General features: G+C 35.1%; 3 protein-coding genes across 4 annotated transcripts; 2 read left to right on the forward strand and 1 right to left on the reverse strand.

The window, feature by feature from the left end:
• The first annotated feature begins 205 nt into the window (after positions 1 to 205).
• LOC18609477 (DC1 domain-containing protein) lies at positions 206 to 3,403 on the forward strand. The gene is made up of 4 exons (XM_007044605.3): positions 206 to 450; positions 1,101 to 1,580; positions 1,703 to 2,179; positions 2,489 to 3,403. The coding sequence occupies exons 1-4, from the start codon at positions 337 to 339 to the stop codon at positions 3,146 to 3,148; spliced, it is 1,731 nt and encodes a 576-aa protein (XP_007044667.2). The 5' UTR covers positions 206 to 336; the 3' UTR covers positions 3,149 to 3,403.
• Positions 3,404 to 3,657: 254 nt separating this feature from the next.
• On the forward strand, positions 3,658 to 6,993 carry LOC18609478 (uncharacterized). Of its 2 annotated transcripts, XM_007044607.3 has the most exons (7): positions 3,658 to 3,896; positions 4,143 to 4,321; positions 4,881 to 5,011; positions 5,117 to 5,281; positions 5,604 to 5,726; positions 5,874 to 6,017; positions 6,328 to 6,993. In XM_007044607.3, exons 2-7 carry the CDS (start codon positions 4,306 to 4,308, stop codon positions 6,790 to 6,792), a joined length of 1,044 nt encoding a protein of 347 aa, XP_007044669.2. In that variant the 5' UTR covers positions 3,658 to 3,896; positions 4,143 to 4,305; the 3' UTR covers positions 6,793 to 6,993. The 2 variants fall into 2 exon arrangements, with proteins under 2 accessions (XP_007044669.2, XP_017970861.1); XM_018115372.2 differs by lacking the exon at positions 4,143 to 4,321 and having other exon boundaries at positions 3,660 to 3,896.
• Positions 6,994 to 7,345: 352 nt separating this feature from the next.
• Positions 7,346 to 13,080, reverse strand: PANK1 (pantothenate kinase 1). The gene is made up of 10 exons (XM_007044609.3): positions 12,854 to 13,080; positions 12,205 to 12,414; positions 11,386 to 11,432; positions 10,978 to 11,094; positions 9,617 to 9,736; positions 9,447 to 9,541; positions 9,264 to 9,357; positions 8,945 to 9,076; positions 8,273 to 8,385; positions 7,346 to 7,838 (listed from the first exon to the last, which is right to left on the reverse strand). Exons 1-10 carry the CDS (start codon positions 12,933 to 12,935, stop codon positions 7,610 to 7,612), a joined length of 1,239 nt encoding a protein of 412 aa, XP_007044671.2. The 5' UTR covers positions 12,936 to 13,080; the 3' UTR covers positions 7,346 to 7,609.
• Between the last annotated feature and the right edge of the window lie 3,422 nt (positions 13,081 to 16,502).

Genomic DNA, 16,502 nt, shown 5'->3' on the forward strand with positions numbered 1-16,502 from the left:
CGACAAGTCTACTTTTGATCGTTGACGGTGGCTCCATGGGACCGATAGTCTCTTCTCCGTTTCTTTCTTTTTGGTAACGAAATTTCAATTTAAAATTAAGGGTATAAGGGTACTTTTGCTTATCTCCTTACCAAGGTTACTTCCTTTCAATAAAAATAATATTATTTTGATTGACAAGGTACCAAAGTCTAGCTAGTTTTGCCCGGATTTGCAATTTCCCAAATGAATATTCCAGAAGCATTTTTATTCGGCCTATAAATTTTCTGCGGAGTCGCTTAGCTCCTACTTCACTCAACAGTTGTTTTTGATCTAAAGAAATTGGGCAGTCGATCAATCATGGCAGAGGCTGAAAGTAATGTTGTTGAGACGATCAACGGTGATTGTCACGATTTTCAGTCGCTTCTGTCTTCTTCAAACAGGGATTTCCTCGTACGCAACAACGGTGATCGGGTAAGTAGCTGCCGTAGAAAAACCCTATCTTGTCTGAATCTTTTCTTCTTCTGTTTTTTTTAATCAATGTTTTATTAACAAGGGTATTTCTTTTTTCCATTTAGAGGAAAATAGTTGAGGAATTTTGTAACTTTGTTGCTCAAGTTTTAGTCTTTTCGAAGGGAAAAGCTGGAAAATTTGCTAGGCTTTGAAACTGAAATTCTGTTTCTTTCTTGAAATAAGTATATACTTAAAGGCAACCGACTAGGACGTCTTCTGAACGGGGTTTGGAGCTTTGGGTTTAGCTGCGTATCTTCAAATGGCGTTGAGAGTTATAGAGGGTGAAAATGATTTAGCCATCCATTATAGTTTTCAATAATAGTAATAATAGAAAAAAACTGTCTCTAAACATTTATTTTAATCTGCTATTTCAACGACTGGGCCTCATGAATGATACTACTAGTATGATCTGTAGTTTTGTTTGTAGTTTAAGGTAAATGAAATTTTCAAATTGTCGGATACTCCCGGTATTTAATTGGGATTTGGGTAACCGTCACTGTTAGAAGTTTTTTTTTCTTATTAATTCTGTTTAAATAGTGTTTTTTTTTTCTTTGCCAATTCTGTTTGATAGCTTAGTTTGGGACATCAAGCCTGAAATTTCCATTTTACAGGTTAAAATTGACAGCTTGAATGGGACGAAGCTTGGATTGTATTTCTCAGCATCCTGGTGTGGTCCGTGTCGAAGATTCACTCCCAATTTAATGGAGGTGTACTCTGAACTCTCTCCAAAAGGAGATTTTGAAATCATTTTTGTCTCAGGAGATCAAGATGAAGAGTCATTCAATGGTTACTTCTCTAAGATGCCGTGGCTTGCAATCCCTTTTTCGGATTCAGAGACCCGTAGCCGCTTGGATGAGTTGTTCAAGGTGATGGGAATACCTCATCTTGTGCTCTTGGGTGAAAATGGTAAAGTCTTGACTGATGATGGAGTTGGGATCATTCAAGAGTATGGAGTGGAAGGGTACCCTTTCAACCCTGAAAAGATCCAAGAATTAAGAGATTTAGAAGAAAAGGCCAGGACGGAACAGTCCATAAAAACTATATTGGTTTCCCGTTCACGTGACTTTGTAGTTACATCTGATGGAAACAAGGTAACCTTCGATGACTCTGCTGATTGTTTAAAATGCTATTGTAGTTTTTCTTGCATTTTTGAATCGGTTTGAATATAGCAGTACTTTCCTAATCTGTGCTTTGTTCTTAATTTGTGTACTAGGTGCCTGTATCTGAACTTGAGGGGAAGACTGTAGGTTTGTATTTCTCAGTGTCTTCATCCAAGGCATCTGCTGATTTTACTCCAAAACTTGCTGAAGTTTATAAGAAATTGAAAGAAAAGGGGGAGAATTTTGAGATTGTTGTGATATCACTTGATGATGAAGAAGAATCTTTCAAGGAAAGCTTTGTTGCCCCTTGGTTGGCATTGCCCTTCAAAGACAAGAGCTGTAAGAAATTGGCTAGGTACTTTGAGCTCTCGACCCTTCCAACTGTTGTTATTATTGGGCCAGATGGGAAAACTCTCCATTCTAATGTTGCTGAAGCTATCGAAGGACATGGGATTCAGGCCTATCCCTTCTCACCAGAAAGATTTGCTGAGCTTGCAGAAATAGAGAAAGCGAAAGAGGCAGCACAAACTCTGGAATCAATTTTGATTTCAGGAGATCTGGATTTTGTCATTGGGAAAGATGGGGCTAAGGTATGATTATTACGTTTCATTTGATGCTTCCAATACTTCAATTGCCTGTTAACCTTAAATTATGTTTAACCTGTTAACCTTAAATTATGTTTAACCAAAATGATTTAACCTTGTGTTGGTCTGGGGGTTTTTTCAGCGTTCTTTAGCTTTAATTGAATTGTTTAGTCATTACACAGACACGATACCATGCCCCCTCCCCTGTTTTTGATTATTTGTTTAGCTCCACATGGGTAGAAGCAATGTTAGCAGCAATGCTTGCTCAACTCAGCCCGTCTTTGTGATGAGTAATGAATTTATTTCCTATTTCAGGTCCAGGTGACTGAATTGGTAGGGAAAACTGTTCTCTTGTACTTCTCAGCACATTGGTGCCCACCGTGCCGTGGTTTCACGCCAAAACTTGTTGAAGCATACAAGAAGATCAAGGCAAAGAATGAAGCATTTGAAGTGGTTTTTGTTTCTAGCGACAGGGATCAAGCCTCCTTTGAGGAATATTATTCAGAAATGCCCTGGCTGGCACTTCCATTTGGTGATGCTAGGAAGCCATTATTGAGTCGCAAATTCAAGGTCCGAGGCATCCCTATGCTTGTAGCCATCGGACCAACTGGAAAAACTGTTACAAAAGAGACCAGGAATCTGATCATGGCTCATGGGGCTGATGCTTATCCTTTCACTGAGGAGCGTTTGAAGGAGATTGAGGCACAATATGAGGAGATGGCAAAGGGTTGGCCTGAGAAACTGAAACATGAACTGCACAAGGAGCACGAGCTCGTACTCACTCGTCGCACGTATTATAATTGTGATGCCTGTGGTGACCAAGGACAAGTCTGGTCATTCTACTGTGGAGAATGTGACTTTGATTTGCATCCAAAATGTGCCCTGGAAGAAGATAAAGGAAGCAAAGCTGATGAGGAGGAAGGAACTCGAAAAGAGGGCTGGGTCTGTGATGGGGAAGTCTGCACTAGAGCTTGATGAATTCTGTTCATCTAGTGTGGTGTTTGTATGTTTTCAAACGTAGCAGCAGCAGCAGTAGTCTTAAGTGCATGCTTTCTTGATGGGCTTGGAGAAAAAATAAATAAATAAAGCCCTCTGATATTGTAGATGTGGTCATATCCCCTGCTATATAATCAAAACGATCTTCCAGGGGCAATGGTTTTGAAATGTGTTGTGGTCAAGACTTTTTGTCAAAGTTATCAAAAGTGACTTTTAATCCTGTTTTGCTGCTAATTGAACAAAATTTATTTGTGATAAACTTTGATCTTAGCAACCATCAAACTTTTCAGACTGTAAATATATAATATTTGAATTTACTATAACTTGAATTACGGGACTATATGCATGTTTTAAAAAACTACTAGTACTCTCTTGATCATTTGTTAATAACCAACATCAACCCGAAGATATAACAATCCCCTGCGGACAATAGCAGCAACCGTGTGAACACCTCGGTACCCACACCTAATCGATTGTCTTCTCTATCTACATGAAGCTTCCTTTGTGGTGAATGTTAAAAACGTACAAGTCCAAAACAGCTTTCCAAACGCCAAGCTCGTCGCCTCCACTTATTCGCGTGCTTCACGTGTTGTACCTAACTGCGAAAATTCTAAAGAAAAATTCTGAAAAAGTAATCCATTAAAATTCCCCATTGCCCAGCTGCAGAATTATAAAGCTGGGTCCTTTTCTCCCCACGTATGCATATTCTTGTCACCAGATCAGCGCTGTAAGTTGAACCCTTTTTCTCTGATTCTTTGTCTTAATTTTTAATTGCGAAGGCTTCTGCTTGGGTGTTTATTCGTTCTGTTTCTGGTGAGTATTCTTGTCACCAGACCAATGGGAATTATTACCCATTAAAAGTTACTATCAAAAGATAAAAAAGCTAATTGTTAGTTTAATTTAGTTGTTGGAGTTTTTGTTGATTTTACTCCTTCATCAAAGGTTTCTAAGTAAAAACAATTACCTTTAACAGATGTACTTTCAGTTAACAAACTGATGAAAAGACGTGAAAAGATACTGCTTAAATGGAGTAAGCTCAAATTTTCGTTTTTCTGAAAATACACATTCTGGGGCTACAGTGAAATCGGAGATATGTCAATAACGTTCCTGGCCTGTCCTGCACATCAAATCAAAAGATGATTTCTTCCTCAGGTTCTACTCGCATGGTTTGAGGTTACTGATAGAATAGATAATTCAAATGATTTAGATCCTGAAGAGTGCATGTGGTTTGTTTAGCAGACCATTTTAACTAAGGGTTCGATTTATCTTATCTTGTGTAAATAGGATGACAAACTTATCTTGTAACCTAAACAGATAAGCTTATGTTCTGTGTTATTTCATTTCTCTTGTATTTTCAAAGTTGTACTGGTTTTGGTGGTTCATACACGTTGCATCTAACCTAAGTGCTATGGTAGTAACTAAACTATTTTGCCACCAGGCAAAGATGCCTTCTCTGCTATATATAACACATCTGAGCTGCCTACAAAGTTGGAAATTTTCATGGGTTGTCAACCTCTTACTGATATAGCATTCTTACCAAAGGAATGACAAAGAACACATTTTTTTTTTTTAGTTGGGGGAAGGGCGATTCGAACTCTACTTTTTAGATAGGGGGTCATGCATCAACTAATGAGTCAAATGCTCGGATGCCAAAGAGCACATCTTTTGTTTAGTAGTTGATTATCATTTGTATTCATGTTTATATTAACAGGTAAGATGGAAGGGAATAAAATAAGCATAGATATTTCCAGAACTGATAGAAATGGAAGACCCAAGGTGCTTGATCCAGCATTTTCTGCAATTTTTGTTCAGCTTCCTCACAAACTTCGAAATTGCCTTAAGGTTAGTTATGGCTCTGTGGAGGGGAATTCATTCAATGGAAGGCCATGTTGTGAAGGGGTTTTGTATATTAGAATTTGAATGACAAATCATGGTTTTTTGTCACAGTCACAGCTCAAGAGATTAGCAGAAGATAATGACAGAATAAAATCAGTGAACTCTTTTCTTGGGAAGGAGAAAAGTTCATCTACTGGATTGGGGGTTGATTTGGAGAAACAATTGCAAGCTTGGAGAGATAATCCTTCATGGGTCGATCAACCTTCAGAAATAAAGGTAACGAAGAGTTCATAAGAAATTTTGTCGTTTCGTTCTCAAGAGTGATGCTAGTTTCACTTGTCATCTTGAACATGGTGTCTGTCATAGAATATGGTTGTTAACCATTTATTAGTTAAGAACAGGACATTTTCATAGTGCTACTTCATTGATTTGGGCAACACTGAAGATAATCTTGATTTCTAATTTTTAAGAAAATTATAATTCCCATGCTTGCACTACTTTGCTGTTATCTTACATTCTTGATGGCTTCATTGGATATATTATCCTTAAGGATCCATCAAATTGCAAACAATTAGGAATCTAATGTTATTCTGGGCAGGTCAGTGTACCAAAAGGTTCTCTTTGCAACCTTAAGGCAAAAGTTGATGTTGGGTTGCCCCCAGATGCAGTGTATAATATTGTAACTGATCCTGATAACAAGAGAGTTTTCAAGAATATTAAGGTGAGTGGTACATTCCACCTGCAATAGTAGATGCATGTGAAGTTTTCCATCCTGGTACCATTCTGTGGCAATGACATTCCTTGCATCAATTTCAAGCAGTTTCAGAAATTTCCAATTGTTATTCAACAAACTGATCTTCTGTTTCAGGAAGTCATATCTAGAAAGGTTTTAGTTGATGAAGGTCAAAGACAGGTGGTTGAAGTGGAGCAAGCTGCTTTATGGAGATTCCTTTGGTGGTCAGGGACCATCTCAGTTCATGTTCTAGTGGATCAAAATAGAGATGATTACTCGGTAAAATGTCTTTTTTTCAATTATTTGATTTTAAAATCCATGAGGGAGTGTTCTTCTATAAGAAGGAGGACTTAGGTTTTTGTGGTGCTGAGTTACATTAAACAATATCAACGCTAAATGTTCTGTGTGGTTGCATTTTTTAAAGTTTCAGAACATGACTTATTTGATTTGATTCTCCACTTAGCCAAGCATTTAATTGCTTTTGGTTGAAGTCACCCTGTTCAGAGTACTCAATGCATAAGTTGTTTGCAAAAAGATCATGCATGGGTTATTAGCTGTTACTCTTAACTCTAATGATGACTGTTAACAGATGAAGTTCAAACAAGTGAAAACGGGATTCATGAAAAAATTTGAAGGTCACTGGAGAGTAGAACCTGTTTTTGTGGATGAAGAAACCTGCTTTCCTTTCAAACCTAAAACATGGGCAGAGTACTGTTCATGTACTGCTGGTAAAGGAAGGGTTGGGTCAAAGGTGAGCTTGGACCAACTAATTCAGCCAGCCATTATCCCTCCCCCACCCATTTCTTGGTATCTAAGAGGAATAACTGCCAAGACGACGGAGATGCTGATACATGATCTACTTGCTGAAGCTGACAGACTCAAGGGTGGCTTTGACTTTGGAAATTCAGACAAGGGGCTTAGATTATCCAAGAAAATAAATGAACATCAGCAAGTTGAGCAGATATGTGACATTAAAGAAAGATGGAACTCACGTAGGAGAAATGCAAAGCAGCATCGTAAGAAGCTATTGGCTGCTGAATCATCTACTTTCTGAGTAGTTCAAATTCATCTGCAATGTGTTGCATCAGTATTTTATATGGAAAATTGCCCAACATCAGTAGTGGTGTTTCCATTTTAACTCTTGAAAGATCCATCTATTACTTCAAAACATTTGTATCACTTCTGTAATTCCAGTTTAGCGTTAGTCAAGCACGTTTGATCAATGATAAGAAGAGGACTGGCATCTTCAAACTAATTTGTTATGTTTGGATCTGAGCAGTCTTTTACCATCTCCTTTCTTCCTCTAGCGCTTCCAGCGAGTAATAATGGTAAGTCTCTTGTTCAAGTTATAATAATTTTGTAGTAATTAGGGTTTGGACAAAAATGCTCGAGGAATTCCCATGGCATGAAGTAGCAATTCAATGGAACCCACTTAGTCGCACTGATAAACTAACTAAACCATTTACTATATCATGAAGTCAATTGAACTGGAAGCATAAGCAATAAATTATGTTGGACAACAAATCCTCCAAAGTTCATATAGCATAGTGGAAGTCTTACCAGAACTGAAATGGAATGCGAACATCCAGGTGAAAAGTAAATCCAAATTCAGAAGAAACTAAATGATTTTATTAGACAAAAAGGTTACGTATATTGTACATGTATTCTACGGGGAGGTGTAACACGATCTTGTCTAATTGTGAATTATGTAACTCTCTTTATTGTTCTCCATATCGCTTTCCATATAAATTATTTGCCCTGCAATGGTATCAACTATGTTACAAAGGTTCTGCAAGTTTAAATTTTTTGACTTGCATGGGTGCCTATAGTCTTCCACAATAATCAGTTGGTCCTCTATGCTGTATCTAATGCTAAGTTCCGTATACACTACACTCAATACTATCATCATTCTGATTCGAGTCACTGTTTAGTGAGCAATAAATCTTATCCCCAGCAGAGGATACGCTGATAGGGAACCTTTGCACTATTTTATGGACCATTAAGCCATCAAGACTTTGCTTCTCATAGCTCATGAATGCACCCAGGGCCCCAAGAAAACCTTCATGCCGCAAAAACATTGCTTTAGCCTCACCTTTGGACCTGTAGCGTGCATTTCAGGGAAGGGCAAGATCAATTAATTGAAAGTCATGGAGGATAGATAAACATTACACTGAGGCGACTTTTAGGCAGCTGGACCTGAAGTCTATGGATAGAATTATGCAGCATGTAGCAAGAGAAATAAGATGGCCAGCTCAAGAACTTATTTCACTTTTTAGTCCCACTTTCTATCACAAATTATTGAATGTAATTTCATGCAGAGGATCATTGTTAGGATCAAGGAAGTAACTTTTTTTCCTTCTTTTTGTCATTGTAACAACTAACTTTCCAAGATAAGCTTTCGCATTTTAATTTTCAGTAAAGATTTGAATTAAAGGATGAATTGAACTTGACAAAATGCAGTCATTCAGCAATCAGAACTAACATATAAATGTGCTTGATGAGTGCAAATGAGGAATTAACACCCTAATAGTTACCAGAAATGAACAGCAACTGAAATGGTGTCCATGGTATAGGCATGACCCCGGATGAAAAATCCGGCAAAAAATATCCGCTTAAGCCCAAATCGAAGTGCATTCAAGTAAGAGATCTGGGAAAAAAACAAAAAAGAAAAAGAAGGAAAATGAGGCCAACAGATCAACTATTAGTATTAATTATAAGCCACAAGATCTCTTTTGCTTTAATTTCCTTAAACATGATTCATATAAGGTACTAACATCAGAGAAATCAAGTAAACAAAGTTTCAATGCAACGAAGAAAATATAATCCTGAGGACCTAAAAGCTAGTCCTGACAAAAAATGTCCACAAAATGGATACCTAAAGGATTAATTGTACCCATGAATAAAGTAAATTGACAAAGCATAACCATATAAATCAATTAGGCAAAACAAGAGTCTAGAATTCTGATCCCAAAAAGGTTGCTAACACTTGGAAAGATAGTACAAACCAGGTTGTAAAAGAAAGAAAAGGCATACTGACTGACCAAGCATGAGAAGCAATCTCTATCAACATAGAGGCCAAAAGCCCCGATACAATGCCAGGTTGATCCAAAGTTTTCCATTTACTAAGCGAGCATTCAAGGTTATCAATGATTCATGCTGAACATCTGATTTACCATATGCCAGAAAACTATCATATAGCAACTAACCTGACCAATATTATTTGAAATCATTCGTAAAAGGGAGCGGGAGATGTCTTCAGGTTTGTATTCTTCCAGCTCTTTATTATCAGAAATGGCCTTGCCAAAACTGGAAGCAATAGTTGTAGCAGAGAGACCAACCTATCATTATAAAAACAGTTGTGATGCAGTTTATTGTTATATGTCAGAAAATCAAATACAGAAATTTGCAGACCTTTGTTATGTCAAATCAAATTAAGGTCTGGTTATAAGAACTCCAAGATACATACATCAACATGGAGAAAGTGAAGTTCTCGTAATCTAAGTTAGGATAAAGACATCTCTGTACCTTTGCATAATCTGTTCCACCATAGATATCACCAACAAGCATATCTATAACTCTATTATTTCCCTGATGACTTAGCTCCAGCAACTCATCAAAACTGAGACAGAAAACACATTGGTTTATGTACAATGAAACACTATATTATAGGCTAAAGATTAGAATAGTTAATCAGAAAAACATAATTACTTCTTGCACTTTGTCAAAAGCCTTCCCAAACCCCAAAAGGTGCCACCTCCAAGGTTAGTTCCACTAACTCGCTCAAACTTACCATCTCCATCCACCTATACACCCAAAAGACTGACAATCAATTATAATTATTAAAAGCCTTAGATATTACCAAAGTAAGAGAGGAATACCTTTATCATGCTAACACCAGATCCGATGTTAACAAGAAGATAAGGATACAAATCATTATGATCAATCTGAACAAATTCCTTCTGACCATCCAAGTATGTAAAAGCTTCTTGGTGGACTGCCTACTCAAAGAACAATCAGAATGCCAGTAGATAGTGAGTAGTCAACCAGAAAAAAAAACAGAAGCTACACACAAACCCCTACATAACATGTGACAAATATGTAAAATATTTTATCAGCAGCCATGCATATTTTGTATTGGTAAATATATTCCTTCCCCCCTAGAAGAGAAATATAACTACGGGCAAGTTCAAGCTAACTTTCAGAGAATATCATGACCATGAGTAATAAAATAAATACCAAAAATTTCTGGGTACAAAAAACACTCCGTTTCATTTTCACAAATGATGAGATGAGTCCATTCTGTAAATTTAGAGATCTAAGAAGAAAAAGAAAAGGCAAGAAGAAACTTCAAAGTCATTTCAGAATATAACTCGCCAAGACTCCACAAAGAGTCAGACCTCATTACAAAACCAACTAGAATAGTCTCATAGCTCTCTATATATTTAAAAAGAGAGGAAGATAATAAAAGACCTCTGCCATCAAATAGACAATGGAACACCTGATGCTTTCTCCAAAATTTGCAATAGCAATCTGGAACAGAAAATTGAATGGAATGTATGCCATGCAATGAAATTCTTAACAGCTACCACTGCTCATTTTGTAACTTGATTTCTTAAACTCAGTTCAGATATCCACTTAGATGCCCTATGTTTCAGAATATTTGCTAGAAACAGCCATCGGATTTCCACTAAGGAAAAAAATTTAAAGCTTGTTCTTTGTCGGTTATTTATATCGCATAATTTGCAGCTCCTGTTCTCATTAGTTTAGGATTTTAACTTTTCTAATTTTGAAATGATGTATTTCCTATCATTTTACAGGTGCAGAAGTACTGATATCTATCCATTGTTTCACTCACACATAAGCTGCCATAGATCAGATTTTTAATAGTTAACCAGTTAGACATGCAGTTGAATGTGATAGATTATCTAAGGGCATGGCTCATAATGTGTCAAATTCTACGTTTCCATCATAAGATATTCTGTGTCATTGAACATATCATAATCAGGACAGGAAGCCAAAATGAATTCAAATATATGTAACAATCATGCATAAATTTCCACAAAGAGAAAAGAAAGCGAAAAGGGAAAATGCATGAGCACACACACATATTCCTCAGGACAACAGAAAAGATTGGCTTCAAGATAGTTGGAGGGAAAAGACTACTTATCTTACAAGAAGAATTATGAATGACTCCAATTTGTACATACCAACATACATTTATAAAGTATTAGAATCCCACCTTAAGCAAAAAATTTGCACCAGTCACAAGGCAGTCCATCTCATCTTCCTTGTCAAGACTAATTTCAAGCTTTTCTTTGAAAAGGTCGGCAAACTTGTAAGCACCGCCTCCTGTTGCCTGCAAACAGGTATTAACTATATAAGATATCTTTATACTACAAAACATCCTACAAAATATGACTGAAAAAGCAGTGAGAGAGGTAATTGCTCACAAAAGTAAATAGTTATAGCATTGAAACAAGCAGTCATAAATAGAAAAGAAGAAAAAAAAAAGAATAGAACATCGGCTATTAAATTAGTTAATTTAGTTTATCAATTAATACGAATGGCTAGCTCCTACCTAGTCTCTAAAAATAATTAAAATTATTCCAAAACCATAGAAATACTAATGTACAACAACAAATCTTACCTTAATAAAGATTTTGTCACTGGAAGGAGCAGTGTGATCATGGAAACCTGAATTCACGTTTATTAATAAGAAAATAAGCTGAAGCACTGCCAGAATAAAATATACTTGTAAAGCATATTCAAGAATAATGACCTCAAATGAGCAATTGCAACAATGGCTAATCGGGCCAGATGCCTTTCCTAAGTACCAACCATTAAGAGCAAATAATTTCCAGTAACATAATGATCTTTTATTAATAAAAAAAAAGGATAGGATTTTTTCCCTAAATCACATGATCCTAATACACAAGTAGGAATACCATGGAAATATAAAATACAACGTTTCTAAGCAAAGAAATATGATTTCAAAATTCACTGTTAGAACCTAGGGAAGAAAAGCCAGTGCACCTTTTTGTCAGGAGTAATATATTGCCAGTCATGTCTATTTGCTCTAGAACCCTTAAGCAAATCAAAATGCTTACCAATGATAGGGATGGATGTTGAGAATCTAATCACCAACCATCTTTTGCATTTTGTAGTTAACTACATGTAGTAGCCAATAAAAAAGGAGATCCTAGCACTTATCTAAACAGTGCATAATGCTAAAATATCAGCTAGGCTAGGCTCATGAACGATTCAAAGCTGGACCAAATATATAAGTTGAATAACCTTTACATTGCTAATTGAGCTTGAATCAAGACTAAAACTAAGCATTTCAATCTTTACATGAAGTCAAATAAAATCTTGAGATCCCTATTATTCACCCAAAGACCGCCAAAAGTTAATGATATTCCAAGAGTACTCTGTCGAAGGAATAATCATTACAACAATTGAAACGTACCGCCGAGAAGAAGTTTTTTGGAACGAATGAACTCCAAGCAATCATTTATCTTGCTAGTTTCAAACTTTGCAAAATGAAGTCTTCCTTCAAGAACAGGTTGACTGGTATCACTTTGCGAAACACCAAGACTCTCATTTCGAGACTTTTGCTGATCATCGTCTCTACGACTATGGTTATTTCTCGAGAAATATACCAATTTGATTAAAGAACCTGTCAACCAACATATATGATTGTAATACGTGTTATCTCAGAAATTGAAGTAAGGACATTAATATAAATATTTCACACTTTTTCTTTGGGTACATAAAGGATTCGAATCTTAGACATCAAAATTTCTTAATTTATAACCGTCAGGCCAAGTCGTTGTATAAATGTTTCAGCCAGTTAACTAAAAGACTAATAATTCCTAACAAAGAATTAGGAAAAAAAAGACACTAACTAATTAACTAATAGATAAGCTAAGGTAGGGAGGCGAAGTAGCTTTGAAGACGTACAAGAGTTGCCGAAATCAGCAAATCAAAAACCAAGAAAAACCTCGATAAAATTCAACATAGTAAATACGAAGATTTCAAATTGGGTGACAAATTGCCCCAAAACAGAAACAGGGGAAACTCGAGACAATCCAAAGATCAAAGGATACAAAACAAACCTCCAATGTCGAGAGCCAAATGAGATATTTGACTTCCGGGTTCGGAATTTTGTTGGTTTGAAACATCGGCGAGGAGATCCATATTTTTATTATTATTATTATTTCTTGGAGTGTTTGATTTTGAAGAGGGGTCTATGAAAATTCTGAGCTTAAAGGCAGGCACGCCTTAAAGAAATAGGCAGGTTTGCAGTCTCTGGCTTCAAGCGAGGGGATTTGGTGGGATTTAACCCAGATGAGACCGCAACTTTTATTGTCTCTTATGTCAACTGAAACGCAATTATTATTCCAGTAGTGGTGTTGAAGAAAATATAAAATAAATAAATCATAAAGTTGGAATATAATGTGTCCTGTCAGTCAAATGTGTTACCTTTGACCTTCAATCTGTACCCATGAGGCAGTCCTTCACACCAACTTCCTTTAACAGAACTGCCGCCTATTCTTTTTCCCCATTTATTTATTTTTTATTTATTTTTAAGTTCTGACAATCACGCTCTACTCTTTTTAAAATCAATTTTTATCCTAATATTTCACTTTTCCTTAATAATTATAAGCTTGTCATCCTATAGGCTCGACCTAGTGTCGTGGTGATCTTATTTATTATTTTAAATTAAATGATAAAAATGTAAATTCAAAAAGATTTACAAACATTAAATGCGTGAAGAGTTAATGGTCGGATTTGAATTTGTGATTGAAAGTTATCACCACTTACATGTTGAAAAAAATTACGGGGGACATAATGTTTGGATAAAACACGACTTTGGAAAAAAAAATCAGATAATATGTAGTTTTTAATAAGAGTTTTTTTGTTTTTGTTATTTATAAATTAATGCATTTAAGCATTTAGTTCAATTGTATGTACATATGTTTTTCTATTTAAAGATTGAGATGTTATTAAAACTATAATTATCAAAATTAATAAGATTTTAAATGAAATAGCGTTAAAAGGTCTAATAGAGAGCAAAAAGGTGTGCACATATTTTAATGTCACTCTCTTATAGTATGTCATAACCTATCATAACAAAAAAATGGTTATCACTCATTAGAAGGTAAAATAAAACATGTTTAATCTCTTAATTATCACTTCTATTTTTCTTTACACAACCTTCATGCTACAATATTGTGGTACCTCTCTCGTTGTATACATTGAACAACGAAAATACATGCATTGTGCAATGATGCCTTTAGTTTTCATTTTCTTTTCTTCTTTAAATTACTACTTAAGGAAAAAATTGCATTCATATTCAAAAGTGCTTACAACTCATTTCTCGTGCAATGAATCGAAATTCATTTATATGTAAAGTGTCAATAGTTGGAGTCAAGTAAGTTGATATGTCTAAAATCTAAACTCGAATTCGCTTAACTTTCTTTATTTAAGTCAATTTAAATTAAATTTATTATTAAATTTTGTATTTATTATAATATTTTAAAATTAAATAAAAATATTTTATCAATAATAATATTTTGGGTTGGGATGAGTCAAATCTAAACCTAAAAATTTTATTTTAAACTTTGGCTTGAGTCTTGAATTAGGTCCATAGACTTGACAAATCATCTTTCGGTGGATAAATGTTGGTGTATTTTTAAAATAAAAAATTATCCCACATAATGAAAAGCTATCTTAACTTAAAGGTTATGTCACATAGAGCAATATAGTGTAACTATTAGATTGTAGGTAGGTTTTTCATGTAAATGGTTATGTATCTTGGTAAAATGACATATTGGAAAAACGCTTCCAAACTCAAAGTTATGAGACAATTGGACAAACACTACAGCTCAAAAGTTTGGATATAAAAAGTAATATTTTCATATTGCAACTCAAAGATGATATCTTATAGAACGAATGGTTGTCCTTTCATAAAGTGATTATTAAAATAATATATTTATCCAAGACTTGTGTTTTACAAAATGTAAAAAAGATATTGAAAACAAAAAGGTGTCTTGATTAAAGGGTTGTGTCATTGAAGAAGAGACACTTAAAAGCCTATATAAAGGACTTGTTGTTAACCATTTTGACACATCAAAAATAAAAATAAAATAAGAACAAAAGAAATGTTGTGTTCTAAAAATTAACATAAACACTTAAGTTCCTATCAACTACAAAGGTGTCCAAATTTCTTATAATTTACTTGCTGTAAAAAATAAGCTCTAAGGCCGAATAACTTTGAAAAACCTCGAGTGTATCTATCGATTTACTTTCGTAAAGTGTAAGATGAAGTTAGACGTTGGCTTCATCGTATCCCTAAGGCTATTCGCATTATTCCCCTTTGCATATCTAGTGGCGGGGACGAAATAAGTCTTAAAGTAACGTCTATTGAAAGGCTCGCCTTGAAGTCAATTTGCCGTTCTTTGAATTCCATCTAAACCTCATGTGCACTAATAATTTTAAGACTTATTTTCACGGTGTTGGAATTCAAAATGGCTTCACTTAAAGAGATGGCTACCAACATTGTCAAGTTGGATGGCTTTGAAGGAGGAAACTTTATTCGATGGTAGAAAAAGATGCGCTTCCTCCTTACAACTCTCAATGTCGCTTATGTTCTAAAAACACCAAGACCAGATGAAGAAGGTGATGAAAAATCTATGAATCAAACTCATTTACAGTAAAAATGGGATAATGATGATTATATATGCATGGGACACATTTTAAATGAAATGTCGGATGCATTGTTCGATGCATACCAAAATGAAGCTAGTGCAAAACAACTTTGGGACAAATTAGAAGCAAGATACATAGTCGAAGATGTAAGTAATAAGAAATTTTTGGTTAGTCATTTCAATAACTACAAAATGGTAGATAATCGTTCTGTAATGGAGCAATTACTTGAACTTGAACACATTCTAAATAGCTTTAAGCAATATAGTCTTAAAATGAATAAAGCTATTGTGGTATCTTCTATAATTGATAAGCTTCCCTCTTCATGGAGAGACACTAAGAAAACTCTAAAACATAAGAACAAGTAAATGTCTCTTGAAGACCTTAGTAATCATCTTCAAATAGAAGAAAATTATAGTAAACAATAAGAAGTCAAGCAAGATGAAAAAGAAAATGATTCTAATGAAAAGAATCTTGAGACTTCAAAAGTCCATGTGATGGAATACAAACCATCATATAAGTCGGTTTTATGCAACAAAAGAAAATATTCCATTGGTATGAATGACCTAAGTCATAAGATCAAAAGGAATAAAAAGGGGCCATGTTTTCATTGTAACAAACGTAGACACTTCAAGGTGAAATGTAAACTTTTGAAAAATAAAACACAAGGTATGAACAACAATAAGTTTATGGCTATGGTTTCCAAGGTCAATCTTCTCTAAGATGATGGAGCATGGTGGATTAATACTAATGCAACTAATCATGTATTTAAAGAGAAGAGGTTTTTCAAGACTTTAGAAGCAGTTAATGATGGAACCGTGCTAGACATGGAAAATTCCTCCACTACACAAGTGAAAGGAAAAGGCATTGTGGAACTCATGTTTACTTTTGAAAAAATACTTGTATAAAACAATGTATATTATGTATCTGAAGTTAAAAAGAATCATGTGTCAAGTGGTTTGTTGAATAAGTATGGCTTCAAATTAGTATATAAAGCGAATAAGTTCGTCTTTACAAAAAGTGGACAATATGTAATAAGTGGATGCATATGTGAAA

Source organism: Theobroma cacao, chromosome 2 (genome assembly GCF_053813885.1).
Source record: "Theobroma cacao isolate CCN51 chromosome 2, ASM5381388v1, whole genome shotgun sequence".
Classification (NCBI taxonomy): domain Eukaryota; kingdom Viridiplantae; phylum Streptophyta; class Magnoliopsida; order Malvales; family Malvaceae; genus Theobroma; species Theobroma cacao.